The sequence below is a fragment of the Prionailurus bengalensis genome, chromosome A1 (assembly GCF_016509475.1).
Source record: "Prionailurus bengalensis isolate Pbe53 chromosome A1, Fcat_Pben_1.1_paternal_pri, whole genome shotgun sequence".
Taxonomy (NCBI): domain Eukaryota; kingdom Metazoa; phylum Chordata; class Mammalia; order Carnivora; family Felidae; genus Prionailurus; species Prionailurus bengalensis.
Genome location: NC_057343.1, coordinates 91,695,164 through 91,708,256, shown reverse-complemented (window position 1 = coordinate 91,708,256; position 13,093 = coordinate 91,695,164). Strand labels below are relative to the sequence as shown.

Below are 13,093 nucleotides of genomic sequence, written 5' to 3'. Positions count from 1 at the left end.
ATGCAGTTCACTACTGACACTACTTGTTCGATACGACATGACAGACGCCAGCATTTTCTGCATATTACTTGCAAGTGAGTAAGTACTGGTTTAGGACCATCCGTTTCCACAAGCTTTGCAAATTTGTTCAACTAAGCCTCTGTGCTTTACATGTTTTGACCACCGTCACTGGAACACTTCTTAGGGACTCTACTTTGGGTTACACTGAATGAGTGGTGTTTTTGTTCAACGTCTTTAAAAATATCCTGGCTTGCAGTTGTTCCATACAGATTATTTATAGAAGCTAATTTAAACTCTGTGTTGACTCATCAAATAAACACCAACCAAGCGGCATCATTAACATCTGCTGACTCACCAAAAGCCAAAGAAATCACTTAAAATCCTCTGCCTTATTCTTTAATTGACTATTGATATTGCTCATAATGTCCTCAACCCTTTGAACAACTATTCTGCTGAAAGGCTTAATCAAGTTTATCTTCTCTGGATATTTCTGGTGTCTTTCATTTTGATAGGGATTGCACTGAATATATAGATTGCTTTGGGTAGCATCGACATTTTAACAATATTTGTTTTTCCAGTCCATGAGCATGGAATGTTTTTCCATTTTTTTTTGCGTCTTCTTATGTTTTTTTTTTTTTTCATAAGCTTTCTAGTTTTCAGCGTATAGATTTTTCACCTCTTTGGTTAGGTTTATTCGTAGGTATTTTATGGTTTTTGGTGCAATTGTAAATGGGATTGATTCCTTGATTTCTCTTTCTGATGCTTCATTATTGGTGTATAGAAATGCAACTGATTTCTGTGCATCGAGTTTATATCCTGGGACTTTGCTGAATTCATGGATCAGTTTTAGCAGTTTTTTGGTGGAGTCTTTTGGGTTTTCCACAAAGAGTATCATGTCATCTGTAAAGAGTGATAGTGAGTTTGACTGCCTCCTTGCTGATTTGGATGGCTTTTATTTCTTTGTGTTGTCTGATTGCTGAGGCTAGGATTTCTGACACTATGTTGAATAACAGTGGCGAGAGTGGACATCCATGTCATGTTCCTGACCTTGGGGGTAAAGCTCTCAGTTTTTCCCCATTGAAATTTTCTGGATATTTCTTTGGCTGCTGCAATCAAACATTTAATTAACTTACCATCAGTAAACAGCTCTCCTTGCTTAGCTAACAAATGATCCACTCAAAAACTTACTTTGGATATAGCCTCATTTTCATAGTTTAGTTTTTGTGAAGAAATTATGGTGTGATGAAATACTCATTTGTATCTTCAAATTTTCCCTCCATTATTTCCCTGAGAGCAGGAATATTGATCTTCTCTTTTTTTTCTGGCTTAGCTTGGCTGCAGGGTTATCAATTTTATTGATTTTTTGACTTTGTTAATTTTAGTTGATTTTCTGCTTTCAATGTTACTGGCTTCTGTTCCAGTTTTTATTATTTATTTTTTCTTTTGATTTCTTCTGCAATATAAGCATATATTAGTTCTTCTTTCTCTAGTTTCCTTAGGTAAAATTTTAAATATTTTTTAATGTTTATTTTTATTTTTGAGAGGGAGAGAGACAGAGCGTGAGTGTGGGAGGGGCAGAAAGAGAGGGAGATAGAATCCGAAGCAGGCTCCAGGCTCTGAGCTGTCAGCACAGAGCCTGAAGTGGGACTTGAACCCACAAACCGTGAGACCATTACCTTAGCCGAAGTTTTACACTTAACCGACTGAGCCACCCAGGCACTCCTGTTAAGGTATGTTTTGCAGCTCAGGATGTGTGGTCTGTCTTGGTGAATTTTGTGTGGGCTGGAGAAGAGTGTGTATTGTTTTTTTGTTTTTCTGGTGTTTTTAGAGAGTGTGTGAGTGGGGGAGAGTGGCAGAGGGAGGGAGACAGAATCTTAAGAAGGCTCCACACTGAGCAGGGCTTGATCCCACGACCCCGGGATCATGACCTGAGCAGAAATCAAGAGTTGCACACTCAACCAATTAAGCCACCCAGGCACCCCTGCTGTTTTTGCATGAAGTATTTTATAATGTCAACTAGATTCAGTTGGTTGATGTTGCTGTTGAGTTCAACTATATCCTCACTGAATTTCTGCCTGAATCTATGAGTTACTGATGGAGAGCTGTTGAAGTCTCCAGCTATATCTGGATTTGTCCATTTCTCTTTTCATTCTATCAGTTTTGGCCTCACGTATTTTAATACTATGTTAGGCACATCTACACTAAGGATTGTGATGTTTTCTTGGGAATCATTATGGAATGCCCCTGTGTATTCCTAATGATTTTCTTTGTTCTGAAGTCTGCTTTGTCTGAAATTAATATGGCTACTCCAGCTTTCTTTTGATTAATGTCAGCATGGTATATCTTTGTCCATCCTTTTATTTTTAATTTATCTCTATGTTTATAATTAAAGTGGGTTTCTCATAGACAATGTATAGTTGGATCTTGTTTTTTATTCACTCTGACAGTCTTTTTTTTTTTTAAATTGGTGTATTTAGGCTATTCCCGTGGAAGGTGATTATGGGTGTAACTGGGTTAATATCGGCCATGCTTGTGACTATTTGCTATTCATAGCATGTACTCTTTATTTCTTATTTCATCTTCCCTTTCATTTTCTGCCTTCTCTGATTTTAACTGAACATTTTATGAGATTTCCATTTTCTCTCCTCTCTTAGCATATCACTTATACTTCTTTTCAAAAGCATTTTAGCGGCTGCCCTAGAGTTTGCAATATACGTTTACAACTAACGTATGTCCACTTTCAAACAACGCTCCACTGCTTCACATGCAGTGCGGGAACTTTAAAACACTGTTCTCAGTCCTGCTTTCCCATCCCTTATGACTTTGCCGCCCCTTAATTCACTTGTCCATTTGCTATAATGTCTCAACACACTGCTGCTCTTACTACTTTGGACACACTGTTATCTATCAGATCAAGTAAGAATAAGAAGAACACAGGCGCCTGGGTGGCTCAGTCAGTTAAGTGTCTGACTCTTGATTTTGGCTCAGGTTGTGATCTCATGGTCATAAGATCGAGTCCTGTGTCGGGCTCTGCACTGACAGTGCGGAGCCTGCTTGGGATTCCCTCTCCCATTCTCTCTCTCTCTCTCTCTCTCTCTCTCTCTCTCTCTCTCTCTCAAAATAAATAAGCACTTTAAAAAAAAGAATAAGAAGAACACAAGATTTTATTCATTCTCTGCCATTCTCCTTTTTGTTATAACAATCTGAATTTCTGAACTTTATAATTTTCCTTCTCTCTGAAGAACTTCTTTTTAACATTTTGTGCAAGGCAGGTCTTCTGGTGACAGGGTCCTCCAATTTTTGTTTGCAAAAGTCTGTATTCATCCTTCATTTTTAAAAGATAATTTTACTGAATAGAGAATTCTAGGTTGGTGGGGTTTTTAATCACTCAACACTTTATTTCACTCCACTCTTCTTATTTTCATGGTTTGTTGTGAGATGTCTGATGTAAATTTTGGTTTTCTTCTTGTAAGTAAGGAGTTTCTCGCTCTGGCAGGTTTCAAGATTTTTCTCTTTTCTGTTGGGTTTCTGCAGTTCAAACACGATATGCCCAGGTGTTAGATTTTGGGGTATTGATCCTAGTATTCTCTGAACCTCCTTGATCTGTGATTTAGTGTCTGTCACTTGATTTTGGAAAGTTCTCAGCCATTCTTGCTTCAAGTCTATCTTCCTTCCTTCCTTCCTTCCTTCCTTCCTTCCTTCCCCCTTCCCTTCCCTTCTCTTCCTCCTTTCTCTTTTCTTTCTTTTCTTTCTTTCCTTCTCTCTTTCCCTCCCTTCTTTTCTTTTCTTTCTTTTATCCCCATTGTGCATCTATTACATCTTTTGTCTTAGATTTTCTGTTCCATTTATGTGTGTATACATGTATATATTATTTTATAGGTTAAATCCACAGGAACAGAATGGCTAGGTCATGTGGGAAGTGAATGCTTAATTTCAGAGGAGGCTGCCAAACTGTGTGGCCACCTGATGGTTCCATGTGGCATCACCAGCTGCTGTGTTCGCAGGCTCCCTTCTGCCACACCCTCACCCGCAGGCACTGCTGGGGCTGGTTGGTTGGTTTTGCTAATCTGTTTTCATTTTAGCCACACTAACAGGTTGGCAATGTCGTCTCAGTGTGCATGTTTTTTTTTTTAACGTTTATTTATTTTTGAGACAGAGAGAGACAGAGCATGAATGGGGGAGGGGCAGAGAGAGAGGGAGACACAGAATCGGAAGCAGACTCCAGGCTCTGAGCTGTCAGCACAGAGCCCAACGCGGGGCTCGAACTCACGGACTGTGAGATCATGACCTGAGCTGAAGTCGGACGCTTAACCAACTGAGCCACCCAGGCGCCCCCATTCATCTTCTTTAGTGAAGATTTGGTTTAGTGCAAATCTCTGCCCATTTGGGGGGTTTCTTTGTTTAAAGCTGAGACTCAAGAGTTTGTGTACAGGCTATAACCATCTTACCAAATAAGTGATTTGCAAATATCTTCCCCAGGTATGTGGCTTCACTTTTTATTTTTCAAGTGTCTTCAGCAAAGCAAAAGTGACCAACTGTATTCAGATACACATACATACACACCTCTCCAGGGTGGAGGCTTTGTCAATTTCTCCTTGAAGTTTTGACAACTTCTGATATGTTAACCTGATGAATTGAACTTTCATATCTTTATATCATGATCCTTCTCTACCCAGTAGTGGTTTTTGCCTAAAAGTCGAGAGCTAACCATCTACATAGAAATATAGCCCTGTATATTATAAAGGTTGTAAATATGCCAACTTTGTATCTATATATATGTATATTGCATATGTATATATGTATATATGTATATAAATATACACATATTTATATATATATAAACAATTTAAATTGTAGTTTCAAACAGGGAAGGAGCTGTTACATTTGAGCACTTTGCCAGGTATTTAAAGGCTTTGAATTCCCTCCTACCACTCAAACCTTTGTGAAACATTTTCCACATGTTACTAGAAATGATACCTAGTCAAATTCCAACAGATAGCAATAGACAACTCTGAATTAAATGTTGATAAATGGGATCCCAGAATTGTCACATTCAATAATTCAAGCCAAACATCCTGCTGAAAGTAACTAAACAGACTGAGCAAAGGAAACAAAACTCTTGAATGCATCGAACACCTAAGAGGATATTTAGAAAGCCACAGGCTCCAGTGAGAGGAGGATTAGAGTTCAGAGAGGTGAACCATAGCCTCTAGAAGACTTACACAACACTACCCACGACGTCCACCTAATGGGTATCTGCACAACACCCCACTCAGCAACAGCAGAATATACACCATTATCTAACACGTGTGGACCATGAGTAGACCATGTACAAGGCCACAAAAAATGTCTCAAAACATTTAAAAGAATTGAAATAATGCAAAGTATGGGGTTTTTTTTGACCACAATAAAATTAAATTAGAAAAATCAACAACAGAAGAAAAAATTGGGAGCTACCCAAATATATGGAAAATTAAAAAAAAAAACACTTTTAAATTAACCCATGAGCCAAAGAAGAAATTATAGATGAAATGAGAAAATATTCAGGTGAACCGAATGCAAATGAAAATACAACGTATCAGCTAATTTACGGAATGCAGCTAAAACAAATAGCACATGAGGGAAAACGTAAAGGCCTGTATTCTAGAAAACAAGGAGGATCTCAGGTCAATAACCTAAGCTTTCCTGTTGAGAAACAGGAGGGAGAGGACTGCTTCTGGGTTACTGGATGACCTTGAGCTCTCAGGAGCGAGGCAGTGGTTCTCTGGGGCCTGTGGGGCCTGTGTGATGCCCACAGAGGTGGAGCTCTGTTCCTCCTAAACTCAGTGGTCAGACCTGTGCATGTCTCATAATTTCTGTGCGACTGACCCACCTGTAACCCACAGCCACCATTCCGGTTCCAAGGCTGCATCTTTCCTCTGGGCTGGTGACTGGGTTTGTCAGTGTTTGCTCCTGGGCCTGCTTCTAGCTGCTGATTTGAATCCTTGCTCTGTGACAGACGACTCCCCAGATGCAGCCCTCAGTCTCTGCAGTCACTGGGGACTTGGGCAAGTTGTCACTGACTGGGTGCATGGGGATGCATTGCAGGAAGCAGAAGAATGAAAGAAGTTATTTTGTGTAACCACTAACACAAAGAAAGTTGACAGAGCTACATTATCATTGGGAGGGAAGTATCAAGACAGCAATTAATGCTAGAAATAACATCTGTCAATTCCTAAAGAGAAAGTAAAATGTTACCAAGAAGAAATTCAATTAGAAATTTGTATGCTTCCATTGATGTGGCCTCAAAATGGTAAAATGGCTTATTTAAAAAAAATTTTTTTTAATGTTAATTTTTGAGAGAGTGAGCCTGAGTGGGGAAGGGTAGAGAGCGAGAGGGAGACACAGAATCTGAAGCAGGCTCTAGGCTCCCAGATGTCAACACAGAGCCTGACGCAGGGCTCGAACCCACAAACCATGAGATCATGACCTGAGCTGAAGTCAGACACTTAACTGACTGAACCACCCAGGTGCTCCTGGTTTATTTATTTAATTTTTAATGTTTATTTTTGATAGGGAGAGAGACAGAGCATGAGCTGTGGAAGGGTAGAAAGAGGGAAACACAGAATCTGAAGCAGGGTCCAGGCTCCAAGCTGTCAGCACAGAGCCCAAAGTGGGGCTCGAACTCATGAGCTGAGAGATCATGACCTGAGCTGAAGTCGGACGCTTAACCGACTGAGCCATCCAACCACCCCTGGCTTATTTTTTTAAAGAAGGATAAAAATTGATTAAGCTGCAAGGAGAAATAGAAAAAGCCACAACTGGTGGGAGGTATTAAAACAACTTTCTATCACAACAATAGAACAAGAAGACAACACAATGGAGAGAAAATATTTGAACAAAAAATTAACAAATTTGACCTAATGGACATAGATGGGATACTATATCCAACAACCTCCAGTTACAAATTCTTTTCAAGTACATGTATAATGCTTAGAAAAACCACATCATGAGTCATAAAATGAGTTTCAACAAATTTCAAAGGGCTGAAATCTTTCAGAAAATATTTTCTGACTACCATAAAAGAGCTAAAAATCTATAACAGTCCATAACTAGATAGCCCCTAATGTTTGGAAATTAAGCAGCAGGATTTAAAATAACTCTTAGGTCAAAGAAGGAGTCACAATGGAAGTTAGAAAATATTTGGGATAGAATGATAATAAATGTATGAAATATTAAAACTTGTGGGGGTATAGCTAATGCTGTGCTTACAGGGAAATTTACAGCCATAAATATGTAGAATTAAAAAAAAGAAAGGCTGAAAGTCAGTGATCTAAGCTAGAAGATCTAAACTAGATCTAAACTAGAAGAACCTTAGTCTAGAAGATCTAAACTAGAAGAACCTTAGTTGAACCAAGGTACTAGTCGTTTGGGTTCACTGAGGTGGTGTATTCGTGTGTCTTTTACGTGTATTTGAGGTTAGTCCCTGGGGGAGCCCTCAAAGAGAACAATGTGGAAGTCTCATTCTGAAAGGCAAACACTTCCTGGCATCTGTCTGTCCAGTCTCCACCTGCCACGAGTGGATGTAAAAGCTTCTATGTAGCAGCGTGGAGGGTGCAAGAAAGGCCCCTCCAACACATATGCATGATTGGGGGTGGGCATATGAATGTTTGGGTATAAAGCTGTGGGAGTATGGCATAGGAGCATCTAAACTCAGCGCAGTGAAGAAACAGTGTGGGGTCATGAAGTTCAGAGAGACTGGCCACATGGCCTCTAAATGGGGGACAACTATGTTCCCCTGGGCTAAGGATGCGCTCAGTAGGGCATCAGCCATGAGTATGACCATGCGTGCCTGCTCTGTGCCTGGGGGTCAGGGACTTACATGGTGTGTAGAGGAGAGAGTGGTGGCCAATACCTGTAATGTCACCTTGCTCCTCCTAACCATTTATCAACATTCTTCAGAAAGCACAGAGCATCCTTGCCTACCATTCCCTCTATAACCTAGGCCTGTCTGAAATGACTTCGCCTGGTCACCCAGTTACGGAAACACCTTTGCAAATACCTAGTTTCAGCCAGTTCTGCTCCCCCAACTCTGCTTTGCTCTCTCTCTTAATACACACACTCACACCTATCCCATGTCCCTCTCCCCCCATTGTAAAGGACTAACTGCACTGTAATAATGGAGTCAAAACAGGTTACAATGAAGAACAAGATGAGAAATCCTGTGTACTCCAAAGCCACCTCCAACCTCAGTGCAAACTGGTAAGATTGGCCCCTCTCCCCAGCACTGCCCACACGACCTGTCTGCCTCCTCTGTGGCTGGGGGCGTTAAAAGAAATCTCTTCCTTCCTTCAACTCCCTCCTCCCGACACCTGATACTATCCAAGGGCCAGCCAGAATGGGCTTGTCTTTAAAAGTGGAATATTGATTGGGGGGGGGGCGATTACCACATTTAGCAAACGAACACATAGGACTCCCAGATAAATTTGAACTTCAGAGAAACCACAAATAATTTTTCAAGTGTGTCCCAATTTTATACTAAAATGTGATTTGTTTCTCTGAAATTTGAATGTAACTCAGCATCTAGTGTTGTTTCCGGAAACCCTAATTATAGGAGAGAAGGGGTCGGAATCAGGGAGGAGGAGGAGTCAGGAGATTTTTCATCTTCTCCTGGAACTAAAGGTTTGCTTGGAAGCAACCCGCTAAGTGGTGTCTCCTGGACAGCCAACTCCCTGGGGATCTGGGAGCAGAGACCTGTCCTTCTGGGGGCCCCTTGCCAGGCACAGGGTCCCGACTTGAGCAGTTGGCCTAGACAGTAGGTTCGGGGCCTCCTGGTGGCCCCACCCCCCCTTGTGAGGGCAGCACATCCCTCCCCCCACCCAAGTGTAGGCTGAAGACATGGGTAGTGTAGTCAAGGTAACAAACAAACGCAGGCATGGTGTGCAAAATACACAGACATTTTGACTTTAATAAGTTATAAAATCAAGAAGCCAAATTTTTCTATACAGAAAACAAATACGTTGATTGCTGTGATGGATAAGATAAAATGCTGTGATTTGAGTTCAGCACCATGATGATTTTTTGTGCGGCGGCTGCCTGGCTACATAGTCATCATGCTTCACCTGATAGAGACTGCTGCTGAGCACCATGTATAGACTCCAAACAAACAACCTTAAAATACAAACAAAAGGCTTACACAGGAAATTCCATGGGTTTTCCAAAAGGAGTAGATCAGAGAGCCAAGTCCCCAAACCCCAGCAGGTTGTCTCCCCACAAACATAGTTTTCTGGAGCCGCAGTCAGAGGGGACCTCTGAGTTCTCAGTGTGCTGTTCCAGAACGCCAGCTAAGAAATCTTCTTGGCCTGCAGGCTGCGGGAGCCCCCCGACATGGATGCTGGCTCTGAAAGGTCATGGGACTGTGGCTAAGCTGGCTCTCCGACTGGTCCCAAGCTCAGTGGAGATGAGTTTCTCGAAGTCTGGTAAACCCTGTGTTCCTTAGAGAGACCCCTGAGGACTGTCTAGTTCTAGAGAGCCCTGTGGGTATATGGCCCCAGGTACTGAGTATGACACATGGGGTGGTGGCCATGCCGGCCTACAGTTCCCAGGGGGCATGTCCCTCCTTCCAGAAGAAGACAGGTACCCTGGGGGTGTCCCACCTGGGGCCTCTCCCCAAAGGCTTCCAGTCCCCGAGACATGCAGCCCTGCTTTGGTGGGATCTGGGAATGGACTGTTCCCATCCTGAGGCCCCCAGGCTGGGTAAACTGAGTGATACTCTCTGGTGAGGGTCAGTCACCCTGAATTTCCTCTGCATCCCAGGACAGACCCAAGCAAGAGCTACCCAGTCCTTCAGCCTGTGAGTAATAGCACCAGCTGCCAGGGGTCAACCAGTGAGAGAAAACTGAGACACCCCTTTCCTGATTATAGAGAGACAGGATTGCAAAAGTACGTTACACCACATATGTCAAAGAGGTGATACCGTGAGAGATCTCTAAGAATGTTTTCTCCAGTTTGCTTCTTAGAAGCCAGCAAGCTCCTCTGAGACACCAGCACATGCAGGAGTATGTGTGGGACAAGATGGCAGAGAGGAGGGAGGCGGCTGGCACAGGCGGGGGTTGGGGAGGCTAGTTACCGCCCAGTCGGAAGGTAGGCATCATCCCAGATATCGCTCTCACTGGTTCCTACACCCTCACTTTGGTCCTAGATCACACACAGACAGACACCCACACGCATGCACAGAATCAAACATACCTAGCACCTCAGATTCAGTATAAGTAGCCATCATGGTATTCTCCTGAACCTCAGTGTTCTCATCCATAAAATGGGGAACGAAACAGAAAAGAGCTCTCTAAAATCTATGACTGGTGAGAATACAAAGGCTCTAGAACCTTCCTAGACACAAAAAGCTTCAGAATCATGTGTCAGGCTTGGCCCAGCTAAGCAGCTGAAGTGCCCCCTGGGTCTCATAATTTGGGGAAGTTTAAGCAAGCCACATGTTCACAAAATATCAATGCAGGGAGAGGTAAAAATTAGTCACCATCCTCCCGTCCACCTTCCCCCTCCCTTCCTGCTTCTCTCCATTCACATCTTGCTCACAAAGCACCGTTATGCCGAAAAGAGAAGTTGTCAAAGCTTAGGAGCAGCACAAGATAAAGCAGGCTCTCCCCACCCCCCACCCCGTGCTTCTCATGGGAGGCCAAATCTTACAGTTCACTGCTGGAACTGCCAAGGAATGGAGCAGGGCGAGACAGAGCAAGGCCACCCCCCCCCCCCGCCCCATCCCTGCAGGCAATAGAAGCTGGCCTTCGTCTTTAGGAGCAAACCTGAGCAGGCAGAGCACCATCTCAGAACCCAGAGCATGGCCACTCCCCTTCTCTCCCCTCTGGGAAAGTCGCTGGACTATCCAGCAGAGTGCATGCCCCCCTCATTCTTCCAATGCACTTGGGGAGGGAGAGCCTCCCCTGGGGAGCCCCGGGGCCAAGGCCAGGCTGGCCAAGAGGCAGCACACAGGCTGGGTGAGCCGATAGGAAAGAGGCCTGGGAGAGCCGGAGAGTGCACCCTGCGGTCTTCTCCTCCTGTAGGAAAGGCAGCCCACTGTTCAGATCAAGTCCAGTTAGTTACAGGATTCTCCGTACCTTCTGGGGAAGAAGCAGACAGCTTCGCAGCTCAGGGTGGGCTGAGTCAGACACAGTGCCTGAGCGCCAGTCGGGCCAGATGGCTTTCCTTTCTTAAGTCGTTACTTCGAGAGACTGCGTCTGGCCAAGCCTGGAGACCAGAGGCTGCAGCCTGGTGGCTCTAGACCCTAAAAGACCTTCCAGAACCCCCCCGCCCCCCGGAAATATTTTGGGTTGAACTTTTAGGATTGAGGATTTCGCATGCTAATCTAGACTTCTACTGAAAGCACCCTATCTGGCCCCAGGAGCCTGCGGTCACAGAGGCAGCAGTGGCTGGAACCTAAAAGCAGCACTAGTGGGGTGCGGCTCTCAGGTTGGTCACAGTCCCCCATGGGCTGCCACACTCATCCTGAACACCTGCCCGGCCCTTGACGTCATGGACTTTCAAGTTCACGGCCTCCACTTCATTGTGCTCATCTCAGTGACTGGTCAATTAGTAAACAAATCACTGTTTCTCCTAATAAGAGTTCCCCATGGGGCTTGTGCCTTGGTCTGGGGATTGGTAGGAAATGTTCCTGCAGAACATTTCTCCAGAATGTTCTCCAGAAGGGCTGTCACCACCAAGGACAGGAAGATTCCCAATCACTGCTCAGAAACTTGGGGCACGTGTTTCCTCTCCCCGCTCCACACCCAACCCCAGGACAGGACTTAGAACATTCCAGAGCTGGGACACAAACACATGCATGAACCTAGCTGCCCCGCGCTCACAACCACATGTATAGATGTTTATGTCATTCTCCTCTTTGTTTTCTTAAAACCTGTTGGAACCAGACATTTTCACTTCCTCTCCACGATCTGCCATCCCATGGAATATAATCTATAAGCAAGAAAAAAATGCTATTGATGCTATCTTTCCATTTTATTAGAACTTCCCGAGCATCTCTTTCTTCCTCATCTCATCGATGAGCTCTTGGATTCTCTGGTTTCTGGTCTTTTCATACGGGCTCGGTCGTCGAGGGATCAGGTTGGGCGGCTGGCCTTCCTCATCCAGGCCGTTGATTTTGTAGGGCACGTCGACTGCGTTGGTGTCTGGGTGATCCTCGGTGCCGTTGGCGCTGGAGGCGTTGAGGGGCACCTGCAAGGGCGTGCCCGGCGGAGGCCGCACCTCCATGACGAGGGTGGGCACCGGGAGGGTGGGCACGAGGTCTTCAATGTCGTTGTTCTTCCCAGGTGGCAGCTCCGCCCTGTCATCCACATCAGTGAGGTTGTCATGCAGGTTACAGGATCTGCAGCACAGCCTGTTGTAGCCTGGGATGGAGCAATAGCGCGACAAGACTTCCATCCTACAGAACATTGACTTGTCGCCTTGGCAGCGGGCCTCTGAAAGAGAAAAGCGGGAAGCACATAACCAAAGGACAGGATAAGGTGGGGGGGCCTCGTTCCCCCCAGGGGAAGCAGGAGGAGGCGTTTGAAAGAGCCCAGAGACAGCACAGAGGCAAGCGAGCTCACGCGGAAAGTGCGTGTGGTCCTGATGTCAGCAGCGCTGCAGCAGAGTGCGGCCACACAAGCTGTGAGCGGTGCTCCCTGCCTCCAGGCAGGCCCCTGGGGTTTTCTGTATCTCTCAGAGTCCCAGACAGAAATGAGGCCTGGGGAGTGATTCCTGTGAAAGAATGGGACTGCATCAGATTAATCTCTGACATCCCACTGGTAACCCCAATGAGATCCTGTGGCGGAGTTCGGCCCTGCAGTCATCTCTAGGCCATTGACTATGACAAAATTGAACCTGAGGGGACCGATTTCTAAAACCCGATAGAACAAATCCAAGAGACTTGGCGGCAGCCTCACCACATTTCCTGCACAATATGTTCCCATCCTCACCCAAACCTGTCTGGGCTTTCTTCCCCTTGCCTCAACTTACCCACCAGCCTCATGTCCCTTCACTGCTGCCTCCACCGCACAGCCCCGCCACCCTGGGCTCCTGGCCATCCCCCAACAGACTGCTC

General features: G+C 44.8%; 1 protein-coding gene across 1 annotated transcript in view; it reads right to left on the bottom strand.

Annotated features, from left to right (window-relative positions):
- Nucleotides 1-8,920: 8,920 nt before the first annotated feature.
- Nucleotides 8,921-13,093, bottom strand: part of ADAMTS2 (ADAM metallopeptidase with thrombospondin type 1 motif 2) — a 244,553-nt gene continuing 240,380 nt past the window's right edge. Inside the window, exon 22 of the mRNA XM_043585562.1 lies at nt 8,921-12,470. Within this exon, the coding sequence (XP_043441497.1) occupies nt 12,013-12,470 (458 nt within the window). The 3' untranslated portion in view covers nt 8,921-12,012. The remainder of the gene's footprint in view (nt 12,471-13,093) is intronic.